Here is a 12,439-nt window from a genome sequence, read left to right on the forward strand (position 1 = left end):
CGCCTTGGCTGGCTTTCTGTTCTTTACAACAATTTTGGTTCAGCCAACGGGAACCCGCGCGGGTCTGAGTCACCGACAGCTGACCTGGACAGGAAGAGCGAAGAAACAATTTGCACAGCGTGTGAACACTCACATAATGAGATCGAGGAAGTGACTCACAATCGAAGGGGGTCTGTCTACCCAAGAGAACGCAGCAAGAGTGAGTGAATGTGCTCCTGACATGGCACAGGGAGACATTCAACCGGGGAAAAGTCGTTGAAGACGAGACTCGTCGTCATAGCTAAATGTGAAAAGTTAAGTTGGTGTGGAGAAGAGTGTCAAAATTGGCAGCCCCTGACGATACTGAACTGTCTCAGCTAGCACCGGGCATTGAGCTGGGACGCAAACAGCGCCGCTTGTGGGGCACGCGCCCCCCGAGATGAAGTTTGGAAAAACCTTTGAGACGCATCTGACCATAGAGTGGCGTCAGCAGTACATGCGCTATTCGGTGAGCGACAGTTCTGTACCCCACAAAGAGTATTCCCTCCATGCTGTAATCTTCAGGACCTGAAGACGATGATCAAGCAGGGCGTGGACGGTGCGCGCACAGCGGACGACTCGTCGCATGCCTACGGGGTGGAGGCCTACTACAAGGCCTTCGAGGAGGCCTTCTTCTCCGAGTGCCAGAACGAGCTGAATCGCGTCAATAACTTCTTCATGGAGAAGCTGGCGGAGGCACGACGGAAGCATGCCACACTCAAGCTCCAGCTGCTGGCCTCTGCCCGGGTGCCGGGCCATACGTCCAGTGGCATGTCGCTGATCTCGCAGCGAACGGAACAGGCACGCCCGGGTCCGGTCAACACCTTCGGCAGCCGTAAGCTGATGTCCCAGCGGCAGCTGCGCACGGCCTACAGCGAGTTCTATCTCAGCCTCGTGCTGATCCAGAACTTTCAGTCGCTCAACGAGACGGGCTTCCGCAAGATATGCAAGAAGTACGACAAGAATCTGAGATCCTCCGCGGGTGCGGCCTGGTTCGAGCGTCACGTGGCGCAGGCGCCCTTCACCGATCAGCGATCGCTGCAGCGCATGGTCCTGGAGGTGGAGGATCTGTACACGTTCTATCTGGCCGGTGGGGATCGCTCCCGAGCCATGACCAAGTTGCGAGTGCCACCCCTGGGTCAGCCCACGCCTGCGCAGCTGGTCTTCCGGGCGGGCCTAGCCCTCGGCATGTTTCTGATGCTCTTCATAGCGACTGCGATCAGCTGTAGGTCATCGTTAGTTAGGGTTTCCCCCTCGCTCATGCTAAAACTCATGCTCTTCCCAGACTGGAGGCGACCGCCGTTGCAGGCCAACATTTTGGCATTTATGAGCCTCTACCGTGGACCCTTCACCTGGGTCATCTTCAACTTCTTTATGGCCGCCAATGTGACCGGCTGGCAGCGTTCGGGCGTCAACCATGTGCTGATCTTCGAGATAGATCCGCGCAGTCACCTGCAGCCGGCCACGTTCCTGGAGATTGCCTGCACCTTCGGCATACTGTGGACCCTCTCGATGCTGGGCTTCCTCTACCACATCCCGTTGAATGTGCAGGATCCGTTTGTCTTTCCGCTGGCCCTGATCCTCATCATGCTGCTGCTGCTGGTCATCCCTCTGCCGATCATGAACTGGCCAGCGCGCTGGTGGACAATGCGGCTGCTGGGACGCGTGATGACAGCGCCGCTGCACTACGTGGGCTTTGCGGACTTCTGGATGGGCGATCAGCTCAACTCGCTGGTCACCTGCCTCCTGGATCACTACTACATTGTGCGCTTCTATGCCACCTCCTGGCTGCGGGCGGGCGAGGTGCCGCCATACCTTACCACGGATCTCCTGGTGCCGATCCTGTGCTGCCTGCCCGCCTGGTTCCGCCTCGCGCAATGCCTGCGACGTTTCCGCGACAGTGGGTCCAAGTCCATCACGTATCTGATCAATTCCGGGAAGTACTCGACGACCTTCTTCGTGGTGCTCTTCTCGACGCTGCGAATTCGCACGGATGGTGCGAGTCCCCGTCCCCATTACCCACCGATCATGCTGGACTCTAGCCACATCTCTCCACAGATGGCTATGCGCACACCTTCGCCAATCCGTACACGTGGCTGCTGCTGGCCGCCTCCGTTGTGTCCACCGTGTACTGCTATCTGTGGGACGTGATCAAGGACTTTGGCCTGTTCCGCATCCGCAAGGGGGAGCACATCTTTCTGCGCGAGAAGCTCGTCTATCCGCAGTCCTTCTACTACTTTGTCATCGTCGAGAATCTGCTGCTGCGCTGGTTCTGGGTGCTCGAGTTTACCTTCCAGCACTACAAACTCATGACGCCCTACAATGCCAGAACTCTGGCCAGTCTCCTGGAGATCACGCGGTGAGTGGCGCCCACCCTGTGCCTGCGACTCTTTTCCTACTTTGCCCCATTTAGCAGGCGCTTCATCTGGAACTATGTTCGCTTGGAGAACGAGCATCTGTACAATTGCGGCAAGTTTCGTGCCACGCGGGACATCCATTTGGCGGCGCTCAATCCGCGACAGGAGCGCATGCTCGAGGACATGATGGACGAGTCGGATGGGGTCTCGAATCGCAGGCACAAGCCGGACGAGCGCACTCGACTCGGCAAGGAGTACTTCTAGAGCGGCGAGAGTGCGCTCTACATATATGCGGCAGCTGCCACACTGATCTTGCCACGCGCTGTCACTGCTTCTCCCTCCTGCTCCTGTCTCTCTCCTGCTGGAGTTCCAGCTGTGTCCGTTAATGCTAATGGCCCCTTCGCATCTCCGTCATCATCTTTAATTAATTCGTTTGTGCAAAAATAAGCAAGGAAAAGGAAATAGAGAGGGAGAGAGGCAGAGAGGCAGAGGCAGCGGCAGAGGAAGAGAGGAGGGAGGAGGGAGTCAGCGGATCGGTTCGTATCGGATCGGAACCGAGTTGGGCACGCGCCAAACCGGTCCACCAGCTGCACCCAAAAGCAACCTCGATCTGCTGCCTCCACTCTCTCTCTCTCTCTCTCTCTCTATCTCCTGGTCAAGTCGCAATTGTCATTGCATGGAGAAGGGGGCAGCTGGAGATCCTCAGTGGACGATCTTTTAATTGACTCACATTGAGCTTTGATTAGCTTTGAAGTAATTAGCGATGCGATCGGGTGCTCCGACAGATCTTCATGCCTGGAGAAAGGCCTAAGAACGCATTCCCTGCCTCTCCACCAATTGATGGTCCACTTTTATGCAGAATATTTCATTGGGTTGTCCGTTTGCAGTTTTCTATTTCAGTTCATTAAAAGTTGTTGGCTAATTCTTCAATAAATTGAGAGTGCAAATGCTTTCCATAAAGAGAGAGAGAGAGAGAATTCTGCCGAATATTTACTCATATTACATGTGGCTTGAGAGATTCTCCCCTTTGGCTTATCCTCTAGAATGTATTTCATTATTTTAGCTACCAAAATGTAAAGAGATATCTTTGCCATAGCCTCGTTGCATTGCTCATACTTAATGGGGATTATTTCTCCAACGAAATCTTTTCATAAATCCCAGCTGGAAGATTATGCCAAGGGTTCTGGTTGATCAGACAAAAAGACTTATCCTTCATTTGTGCCGGGAATAAAACCCTTGGAAAGCCATTCCTTTTGTTGCCATCAATCACATTCTCCACTTGTGCATTCGAGCCTGTTGGCATTAGTCTGAAATCGGATTAGCAATCATCGGCAAGCGATGACTCTTGCAGAGATCTCCTGTCGTGCCTTTTGTTACTTGATGCGTATGGGCATGGGCAGTCAGTCTGCATCATTGTTTATGATGATGATGATAATGATGACGATGACTACACAAACAGGACAGCAGCCAGTTATCCAGTTAACTTATCTTTCACTCGAGTTTAGTTTTTTGTTGTTTTAGTTGCCAGCTTGGGCACGAGTCAAACATCAATTTGCCATTGACTCCCTGCTGCTGCTGCTCTTGCGCGTAATGACAACAGCAATTTATGGGACAAGAGACGCCAGGCCAGGTCTACTGGGAAAGAGAAGCAGCAACATAAGCAGACTGCAAAAGAGAAAGAGAGGGAGTAAGGGGGGGAGCGGGAGAGCGGGAGAGCTTAGGACAGAGCAGGAGAAAGGCAGAGCCTGTGCCTGTTGCAACTATTAATTGCCGCTGCCATCGACGCTGCTGCGACTGTGTCAATTAAGCTGCAACATGAGTGCAGTGCCGATGTGGATCTTGGTACAGTTGCACACGCGCCAAAACCAGACCAAGTAGAAAAGCCAACAAGCAAGCAAGAAACACAAACAAAACAAAACCAAACCAAAGCGAAAGCAAACGAGCAACGAACAGCACAGCTCGAGGGAGGGAGCCTAAGACGAAGCCCAAAGCCATAGCCGATGCCTAAGCCAAGCCGTAGCCGAAGTTGCGGCGAACAAACAAACCAAATCCCAATACGATCCACAGCCAAATCGAGGCGCGAGTCTTGGCGACTGGCCAAACAAGGCACAAACTGCCTTTGGGCACAGAGTTCTGCCAAAGAGGGTTGCTCCTTGACTTCCTCGAAGCAGCAAATGTTTCAGGGCAAATATGGAGAAAATAGCAGCAACAAAAAGCGCATCAAATGTTCCAATTTGACCAACAGGAACAATCTTAGAATGCAATGCACAAACACTAATCTATCTAATCGCTATTCAAAATTAAAGGCTGACACGGCTTTTGGTGGAAAGGCAACCCTCAGCGGACTGTTTCCAGTGTCCAGCCATCCATCTATGGCTCCATGTTGTGTCTGTTGGGTGTCTGTAAAAGACAGCAAAGGAAAAGCAAAGCCGAAACTTGGGATATGCTCTCGTATCTAGAAACTGCCGAGGGATGTGCCGTGCTCCTCTTGTTGCAAATTCTCTTCGCCATAAATCAAAGCACCCACTGGGCAGGGTATCGGAACAACAATCAACAATCAACATCAGACATCAGACAGCAAACAGTCAACAGAAAGACAGGCAGAAAAAAGACAAAAACAACAACAAAACAAAAGCGTACAAAGTCCAAGCGACTATTTGGGAGACTTGGAGAGACGATGGCTCAGGCCCTTACAGCCAGCTGGGCTTGATGTCTCTTTGCCGCGGCTCGTGCTAAATTTAGCCAAGGAGCAGCAGCAGGATCTGTGGTGTGGGGGCAGGAGGGGCATTAGCACTCAGAGTTCGAGTTGAAGTGGAAGTTGGAAGTGCAGTTGCAGTGGCAGTTGCAGTTTGCAGAACAACAGAAAACAGAGAACCAGTTTATGTTGCCGTTTGGCTCCGCTCCTTTTCCTGGTTACATGTTTTGCTGATCCCTACCCGTACCGTACCCCTTTTATGGCACAGCACGCGCCTCTCCCTGCCACTTTCCTCTCTCTCTCTCCGCTCTCTCCCTTGCCTGCTGCTGCTGCTGCTGCCCTTTGGGGAGCTTCATCGCGGACTCCTTGGACGGCCACAGTTGGGGATTTGGCCTGACGCTGCTCATAAATTTATGTGGCAGCCTTTTGATTGCCTTTCTGCTGCCGTTTTTCTTTCTCTCTCTCTCTCTTGTGCTGTACCCTTTCTTTCTCCTTCTCTCTCTCTCTCTCTCTCTGTCCTCTTGGCTTGTTAATTTGTGCACATAAATTGGCTGACAGCCAAGTTCTAAGCCAATTCCCCAGCCACTATCCCAGCCACGATCCAAGGTTCGCCATCGACTTTTGAAAGTTTTGCGAACTGAAAGCCAGCTGCCCTGCCCCGTTTTCGGTGTTTCTGGTTCGGGTCTTTCAGTTTTTAAGTGTTTCAGTCTTCAGTTTTAAGTTTTTAGTGGCGAGTTTCAGCTGCAAAGCGACTCCTTCGAGCATCGATCCTGCAAAAGCAGCTGGTTCCATTTTGCATCGGGAAAGATTGGCAATAAGTTCTGCTCCTGTTGGGCTATCCATTGGCTATGGCAGTTGCAATTGCCCAACCGCTTGATGTCGATGCAATGCTTTGGGCCATGCTTTGGGCGACCTTCCACTAACTGGCCAGGGCCACGCCCCCACTGCGCCCAGTTAGAGCCACCGCATAATGAGCTGTTTTGATTATTGCAGCAGCATGAAGCATGCAAAATTGCAAATTATCAGCCACAAACCTCTGCCTCTGTGGAAGGCATGTGGCAGTCGCTCAGGCAGGTGGCGACAAGTGCAAATCCACAACTGCCGAACATGCAGCTCAATTTCATGAGCTAATCAAAGAGTATGCAAGAATGTGTGTGGCATGCAACTGCCAATTTGTGGGCAGTTCTCTAAGCCACACAAAATGTAGAAAAATTGTGCAAAATTATGATAATTGCCAGACCTTGCGTCGAGTCCTACAAAATGCTCAATTCTTCAGTTTAAAACACAGCAAAATCTCTCCCTGAAGGCAGTTCGTGGCTGTTGGGGGGGTAACTTTGATGCCGGGTTCAGAGGTGGAGAAGCAAACCCTGAGCCCAGTCTGCGCTTCTCCTTTGTTTTATGATAAGCTGCCTGGATCCTCATCTGTCCAGCTATAACCGCCGCTGCAGCTCTTCTTGGCTTGGCTTCTGTGGCTTTTGGCGCGAAATTCTCCTGACTGCCTCGAGTGCCACATAAACAATGATTTCTCGCAAAAGGCAGAGCTGGCCCCCAAAACAAAAGCCGCGCCAATGCAGCTTAATGGGCCATGAAAAACAACAACGAAACAAAACCCAATAAGAAGATAAAGCAGCAGAAGATCGGGCAGTGAAGAAGATGCAGGGACTGAGATGAAAAAGCATCAAATGAAAACGAAGCAGCAGCAGCAGCAGCCTCCAGGTCTACAGTGGGCCCCCATCACGACCATTGTGGCCGCAGCAGAAGAACCCAACGAGAGGGAGAGAAAAAAACACATCATGATCTGCCCCCGCGCTACCTGTCTCCCCCCCCCCGGCAGCCAAGCCCTCTGCTCCGCCATCCCACTTTGGCAACCTCAATAACAATATTTTGTTGTTGTTTTTGTTTTCGCGTTTCTCTTGATTTTCTACCTTTTTGGGCTGCTGCTGCTGCTGCTGCTGATGTTGCACGTTGAGTTTTGGAACAGCAAAACTCGTTAAGCCCGTAAACGTGTTTCTTTTCGTTCGCTTTTGTACCTTTTTTCTCATTTACGTACTTTTCTGTTTTCTATGCTGATCTTAACGGCCGCCATTTTGTGTGAAGCGACTCTGTCTGCAGCAAGCAGTGCTGGGAGATTTCTGGTTTTTTCGCCCAAGTTTGCTTCAAGCTGTGGCCCCTAAGCTCCAAGCTCTGGCAAAGACAAGCAAGTTCGAAGAGAGCGCGAGCGCGAGCGCGAGCAACAAGTTTGAGAGAGTAAAATTCCCTTTTTGTTTGTTCGCGCTCGAACTTGGCTGCGCGAGAGATATGCTTGAGAGAGTAAAATGCCCGCGTTGGGGCTTATGGGTATTTTTATCAGCGGTGCCTTGAAGATTTTAGTTTAAAGAATACAACGAATACAACTGGAGCTAATTTAAAAGTGTTTGCCTTTAATTTTACCGTAAATATGTGCATGGCCAATATGTAAGTTTAAACTTAGAAAATCGGCCCAAAATGCTCTGACTAAAATCGAAGCACCCGAAAGTAGACAATGCTTTTGGAGACCCACTTCGAACATGTTTGAAATGTCCCAGAGTCATGTGATCTAGCGGCGGGAATTTCCCATTTGAGCTGCCGCTTGCGCATGCGAGCCGCGCCGCTTCGGCGGGGAAATAACGCTCGAAACGTGTCAGTCGAGAGAGCGAAAGAGCGAATGTCCCAGGGCGAGCTGCCGTTCGCGCTTGCGAGCCACTTCGAGGGGAAATTGTGGTCGCTGCCTGCGTTATTACCGCTCAGTTGACGCCGTTGCGCAGTCGCCGTTGCCGCAGCTCAAAAATACAAAATAAAAAAAAAAAACAATCATTTTTTTGTGTGCATCTGAACTGTGTGTAAAAATTGTGCATGAAACTATTAGTCCAGCATCCAGCGAAGTACTTTTGGACTGCCAGTGCTGCGCTTTTGAGTGTCTATGTTTTGCGTGACATCAAAAGCAAGAAAACTAAAAAAAAAAATAAAACAACTTAAGCTTTTCCTCAACACACACAACAACAACGAAAGCCACCACGAATAAAGTTTAGTTAAGTGAACGCAAACAGGTGCAAAAAGAAGAACAAAAAAAAAGTGGCAGAGGCGTAAGAAGAAGAACCAGAAGTGGAGGCAACACAAAAAATAGAAGCAGCAGCAGCAGCAGCAGCAGCAGCCGTTGCCCAAGAAGTGTAAGCGAAAAAGGGTTGACGATTGTCGCAACACTTCCCTTTCGGGCTTCTTCTTGCGGAAGTTGCAAGTGGCAACAACAACAGCAACAGCAACCATGCGCTGATCTCACAGCACGGGGAATACCCTTTTTTAAGCATTCAATATGGATACGGTGGCCATTAAGACGGCACTGCCGCATGCCCCACTGGCTGCCCAACAATTGCTGCTACAACAACAGCAACAGCAACAGCAACAACAACCATTGACTGTGCAGACTGCAACAGCCACAACAACAGCCACAATCAATGCCAAAAACAACATTGGGGCATTCTTTCAGACGTGCAAGGTAAGAGCTAGGAAAAGCCCCAGAACCACAACCAGAACCGAAATCATCAAAGGTCAGCGGGGTTCAAGTGCCGCTCTGCAAGCGCGAGTAAGCCATCAGCCGCTGTGGCTATAAAAAAAAAAGCATTTTCACGAATATTTTTAACTGTCAACTGCGACAACGGCAACGGCAACGGCAACGGCAACCTTTGCCCTGACACACACACACACACACACTCCCTCCCCCACGCGACTGCAGTTGACGAATGTTAGAAACGAAACGCCAAAGAAATGAAATAATTGTCCCTGTCCCCGAGCCACGCGGCATGCGGCATGCGTGGGGGTATGGATTTTCCCCAGAAAGGGAATCTCATTTGAAAGCACTGTACCTGTGCTGCGCGGGCAGTGATTAGGTAAATCAGAAAAGAGTTTCCAAGAAGCGCAGGGCACACATTTGCCTAATAAAACGGCTCAAGGGAAAGGGATAGGGCGAGGGCAGAGCAGGGTTAAGGCAGGGTTGAGGCACAGGCCACACAGAGATGCAAATGTGGATGGCATGTGGATCATGTGCTGCTTCGTCGAGACAGGAGAAACACTAAAGTCAGCTAAAGCTGCTCCAGGGAGGCAATCAAATGTGCAAATGTGTCAGGCTGAATCATGTAACTGAAGACGACCCTTGCCCAATCGTTTGGGATTGTCATGGCTCGACTCCCCCTGCAAAACGCCCAGCCATCAGCGATACCCACCCACCACACCCCACTGCGGCATGGAGCTTAAAGCGAAAGAAAAACATGAAGTGAAAAGTGAACCATTTGTGGTTCAGCCTCGTTTATGGATCTTACATAAGGTGCAAATGCGAGGCACAAACCAAGTAAAAACGATATACAACGATGACTGTGACTATAACTGGAGCAGCATTTGGGTATGGGAAATGGCAGCAGTCATCCATTCCTTTCCTGTATGCCATATCACTCAGCGGGTGCAGCACTCGAGGCTGCCGCAGTGGAAGGAGGTGCCGTAGATCCTTTGTTTCCTCTTGGCATCTGTGTGAGCGTGACAGCATAATGCCTGAGCCACGAAGGGATCTGCCATGCAGCGCGCATTGTGATGGTGCCTGGGTACCTGCTGTAGTCGCACATTTTCCGCTTTTTCCACTGCCGAGTGCCGTGCTTGTTTATCCTGGGAACCTGGGAACTATCCGAATGCTGACTCACTCCATACTCCCTACCCCTCTGTCTGTCACAAGTCTGGTTAAACATTTCGCTTTAATTTAATTGAATTTGCTCCGTGGCTGCTTTTGGTTGAACTTAATTATGTCAGTCGGCGAGCGCATTGCAACAAGCACTAAAACCCCAACGTGCCGCAATTGTTTTACGCTCCAGTAAGAGACACTCGGGCGGGGGAGGGCGCTCAGCTCGATGCACGGAAATGGGACGGACATAATTCAAATTTGAAAAATATTTCACTATTTATAGACAAGTGGCAGCTAATAAAAACTAGTATGCTAATCAATTCGAATGAGGCTGCGATTGATTATGCGCAGCTGTGTGCCAATCGAACAGCTTCCAATGTTGCTAGGCAGCCAACAAAGCCACAGAAATGTTGTCTACAAATTGTGTCTCTGATCAAAATGTTAATACCCCAGCGGAGCTGGCAAGTGTATATCCACAGCCGCAGCAGCAACAGGTTGAGCATAAATTATGATCAAAAGTTGAAGTATTTATTTTTTCAATTTCGCTTTGCTCTCTTCTGCCGCTGCCACTGCCACTTCCACTTCCACTGCTGTGGCTGCTTGCAAGGGAAATCTTTTGGGCATATGTTTCCCTCTTTCAATGTGTGCAGAACTTTCACAACACACACATTTCGGCCATTGGTCAGCAGCACAGCAACGTGCAACACATCAAGCAGCAGCAGAAGCAGTGTACGGGCTTCAGTTGGTGGTTTGTCGCCCAAGTCTTTTGTCGTTTCTAGTTCTTCTGCTCTTCTCGTCTGCTCTAAGCTGCTTATGTAACTGAAATGCTACGAAGACGAAGACGAAGACGCGCAAGTCATGGCTCAGTTTGGCAATTTCCAAAGAAATAATTCAAACACGGAGCAGAGCGGGTACCAAGAAGGATCAATCACACAGTTGATGGCTCTTCACTGAACCTTGCTTAGACCAGAATTTAGCGCATAAATAGCTTCAGATGTATTGAAATATCTGAAGCATAGATGGTTGAAATGATAGCATTAGATCCATCGCTGATCATCGCACTGGCCACCCACAGTGTCCGAAGCACTTCCGCTGCAGCAACACGTGGGCTACCCCCACCCACACCCACACACACACACACACACACCCACACCCACACACACACACACGAATCATAAACAGAGCACAAACAATATTGTCATATAAAGCATTTCCAGTTCGATTTTTGGTCAACATTTGTAGGCGCGTCTGGGGGCGTGGGGCAGTCGACGGTGGCACGTGCTAAGAGCCACATCTTCCGTTTTGACAAAGAGAGAGAGAGAGAGAGGCAGAGGTGGGTTCCCCCTAATTACTTCCTATTTTGGTCAAATTTCTGTCAATTGGCCATCGTCAATGTGGGGATTAATTAGCTTGTAAATGCCCAAAACGACAGGAAATGCCTTTGCCTCCTCTTCTGTTTTCTTCCTATGGTATGGCAGGTGTAGTCATGGCCCGAAAGCTGCCTCCAAATCCACTTCGACGGGGATCTTTCTCGCCCTTTGCTGTGTAGCCAGTGCTAATGATTAGGGAAGTGGTAAGGAAGGAATGAAAGTAGCTTCGAGGCATGGCTGGCAGTGAGTATTAGCTCTCAGCCGCAATCAATGAATATTGTCAATTATTTGTAGCCTTTCTGCGTGATTTTTCCTAGGAGTACAGCCAGTCAAGCTCTTGTTTTAGGCAGCGAAAACTGGCTGGTGGCTAGAGTTTTGGGTACTTGTGGGCCCAATGCAGCTGCTCGGACAGTTGGTTGCCCAAATCTGTGAACCGGTTTGCTCTGTGCTCCCAACTGCTCCAAATCTAATGAAGTTTTTGCCACGCCATTAGAAAGAGTGAAGGGAGTCGAGCGGGTCGCCCGAGCTCTACGTTGCCAGTGAGCGGGAATCGATAGGCTGCGGCTAGATGTGAATCCATGCCCTGCGAATGCCGTGATTCGTCGCCTGAACTCTGAACTCAGCCACAACGAAACGCGCCACTAACAAAAGGCCGCCAAAAAGTGGAAAAAGCCCAAAAATAAACGAGGCAATGGAGAAACGATTGGCGCTGGCAGGGAGACTCGGCTGGCGGGTTCTCCTCTCCGTCTGGGCCAGCCAGTCTCGGCCAGAGTTAGAGTCAGATTCAGAGTCGAAATCGAAATCGAAGTCGAAGTTGGAGCAGCAGACAAGATTTTGGCTTTTGCAGTTTTGTGGCTGTGGCCGAATGCGAAACGGGTTTGGACACACACACACACACACACACACACAGACACTCGGCGGGAAGAGTTTTGTGGCGCGACTTTTGGGCAACGGCCACTCTCTTGAGTCTCGTCGCACGCACACAGACAAGCTCAAGATCTTTGGCAAGATGGCGTCGAGTTAACCGGTTCTGGGCCTCTCTTGTTGTTATACACACTCAGCGGAGATTTTGTAGAGATATCATCAGTCAGTGTCTACCCCAACTCACACGCTCTCTCTGTTTTTGACTCTCTTGCAGGTCTTGTGGCACTTGGACGCCTTTCGACGTTCGTTTCGAGGCCTGAACCAGCATGTATGCGGCGGCCAAGACTGCATATTCTGCGCTCTAAAGGTAAGTTCGAAACAACAGAATTTTCGAAATGAACAGAGCCCACTTAGCGGGTGCACGAACCACGAGGCATTTGCTAAGCCTAGATTC

The 12,439-nt window shown here is 50.3% G+C and overlaps 2 protein-coding genes across 4 annotated transcripts in view; both read left to right on the forward strand.

Annotated features, from left to right (window-relative positions):
* The window catches only part of LOC117588387, a 45,762-nt gene that overhangs the window by 16,865 nt on the left and 16,458 nt on the right, over positions 1 to 12,439 (forward strand). Inside the window, 1 exon segment of the mRNA XM_034279615.1 lies at positions 12,260 to 12,352. Within this exon segment, the coding sequence (XP_034135506.1) occupies positions 12,260 to 12,352 (93 nt within the window).
* Positions 318 to 3,222, forward strand: LOC117588391 (xenotropic and polytropic retrovirus receptor 1). 3 transcript variants are annotated; one of them, XM_034279643.1, is made up of 5 exons: positions 318 to 487; positions 544 to 1,243; positions 1,304 to 2,014; positions 2,077 to 2,377; positions 2,432 to 3,222. In XM_034279643.1, the coding sequence occupies exons 1-5, from the start codon at positions 419 to 421 to the stop codon at positions 2,637 to 2,639; spliced, it is 1,989 nt and encodes a 662-aa protein (XP_034135534.1). In that variant the 5' UTR covers positions 318 to 418; the 3' UTR covers positions 2,640 to 3,222. The 3 variants fall into 3 exon arrangements, with proteins under 3 accessions (XP_034135534.1, XP_034135535.1, XP_034135536.1); XM_034279644.1 differs by having other exon boundaries at positions 2,435 to 3,220; XM_034279645.1 differs by having other exon boundaries at positions 2,077 to 2,380; positions 2,433 to 2,511.

This window comes from Drosophila guanche, unplaced genomic scaffold (assembly GCF_900245975.1).
Source record: "Drosophila guanche unplaced genomic scaffold, DGUA_6, whole genome shotgun sequence".
Lineage (NCBI taxonomy): Eukaryota > Metazoa > Arthropoda > Insecta > Diptera > Drosophilidae > Drosophila > Drosophila guanche.

Coding starts and splice junctions, on each gene's coding strand:
- LOC117588391 (XM_034279643.1), top strand. CDS start 419: ATGAAGTTTGGAAAAACCTTTGAGACGCATCTGACCATAGAGTGGCGT. Junction 1,244..1,303: donor CATAGCGACTGCGATCAGCT/GTAGGTCATCGT, acceptor TGCTCTTCCCAG/ACTGGAGGCGACCGCCGTTG. Junction 2,378..2,431: donor AGTCTCCTGGAGATCACGCG/GTGAGTGGCGCC, acceptor TGCCCCATTTAG/CAGGCGCTTCATCTGGAACT.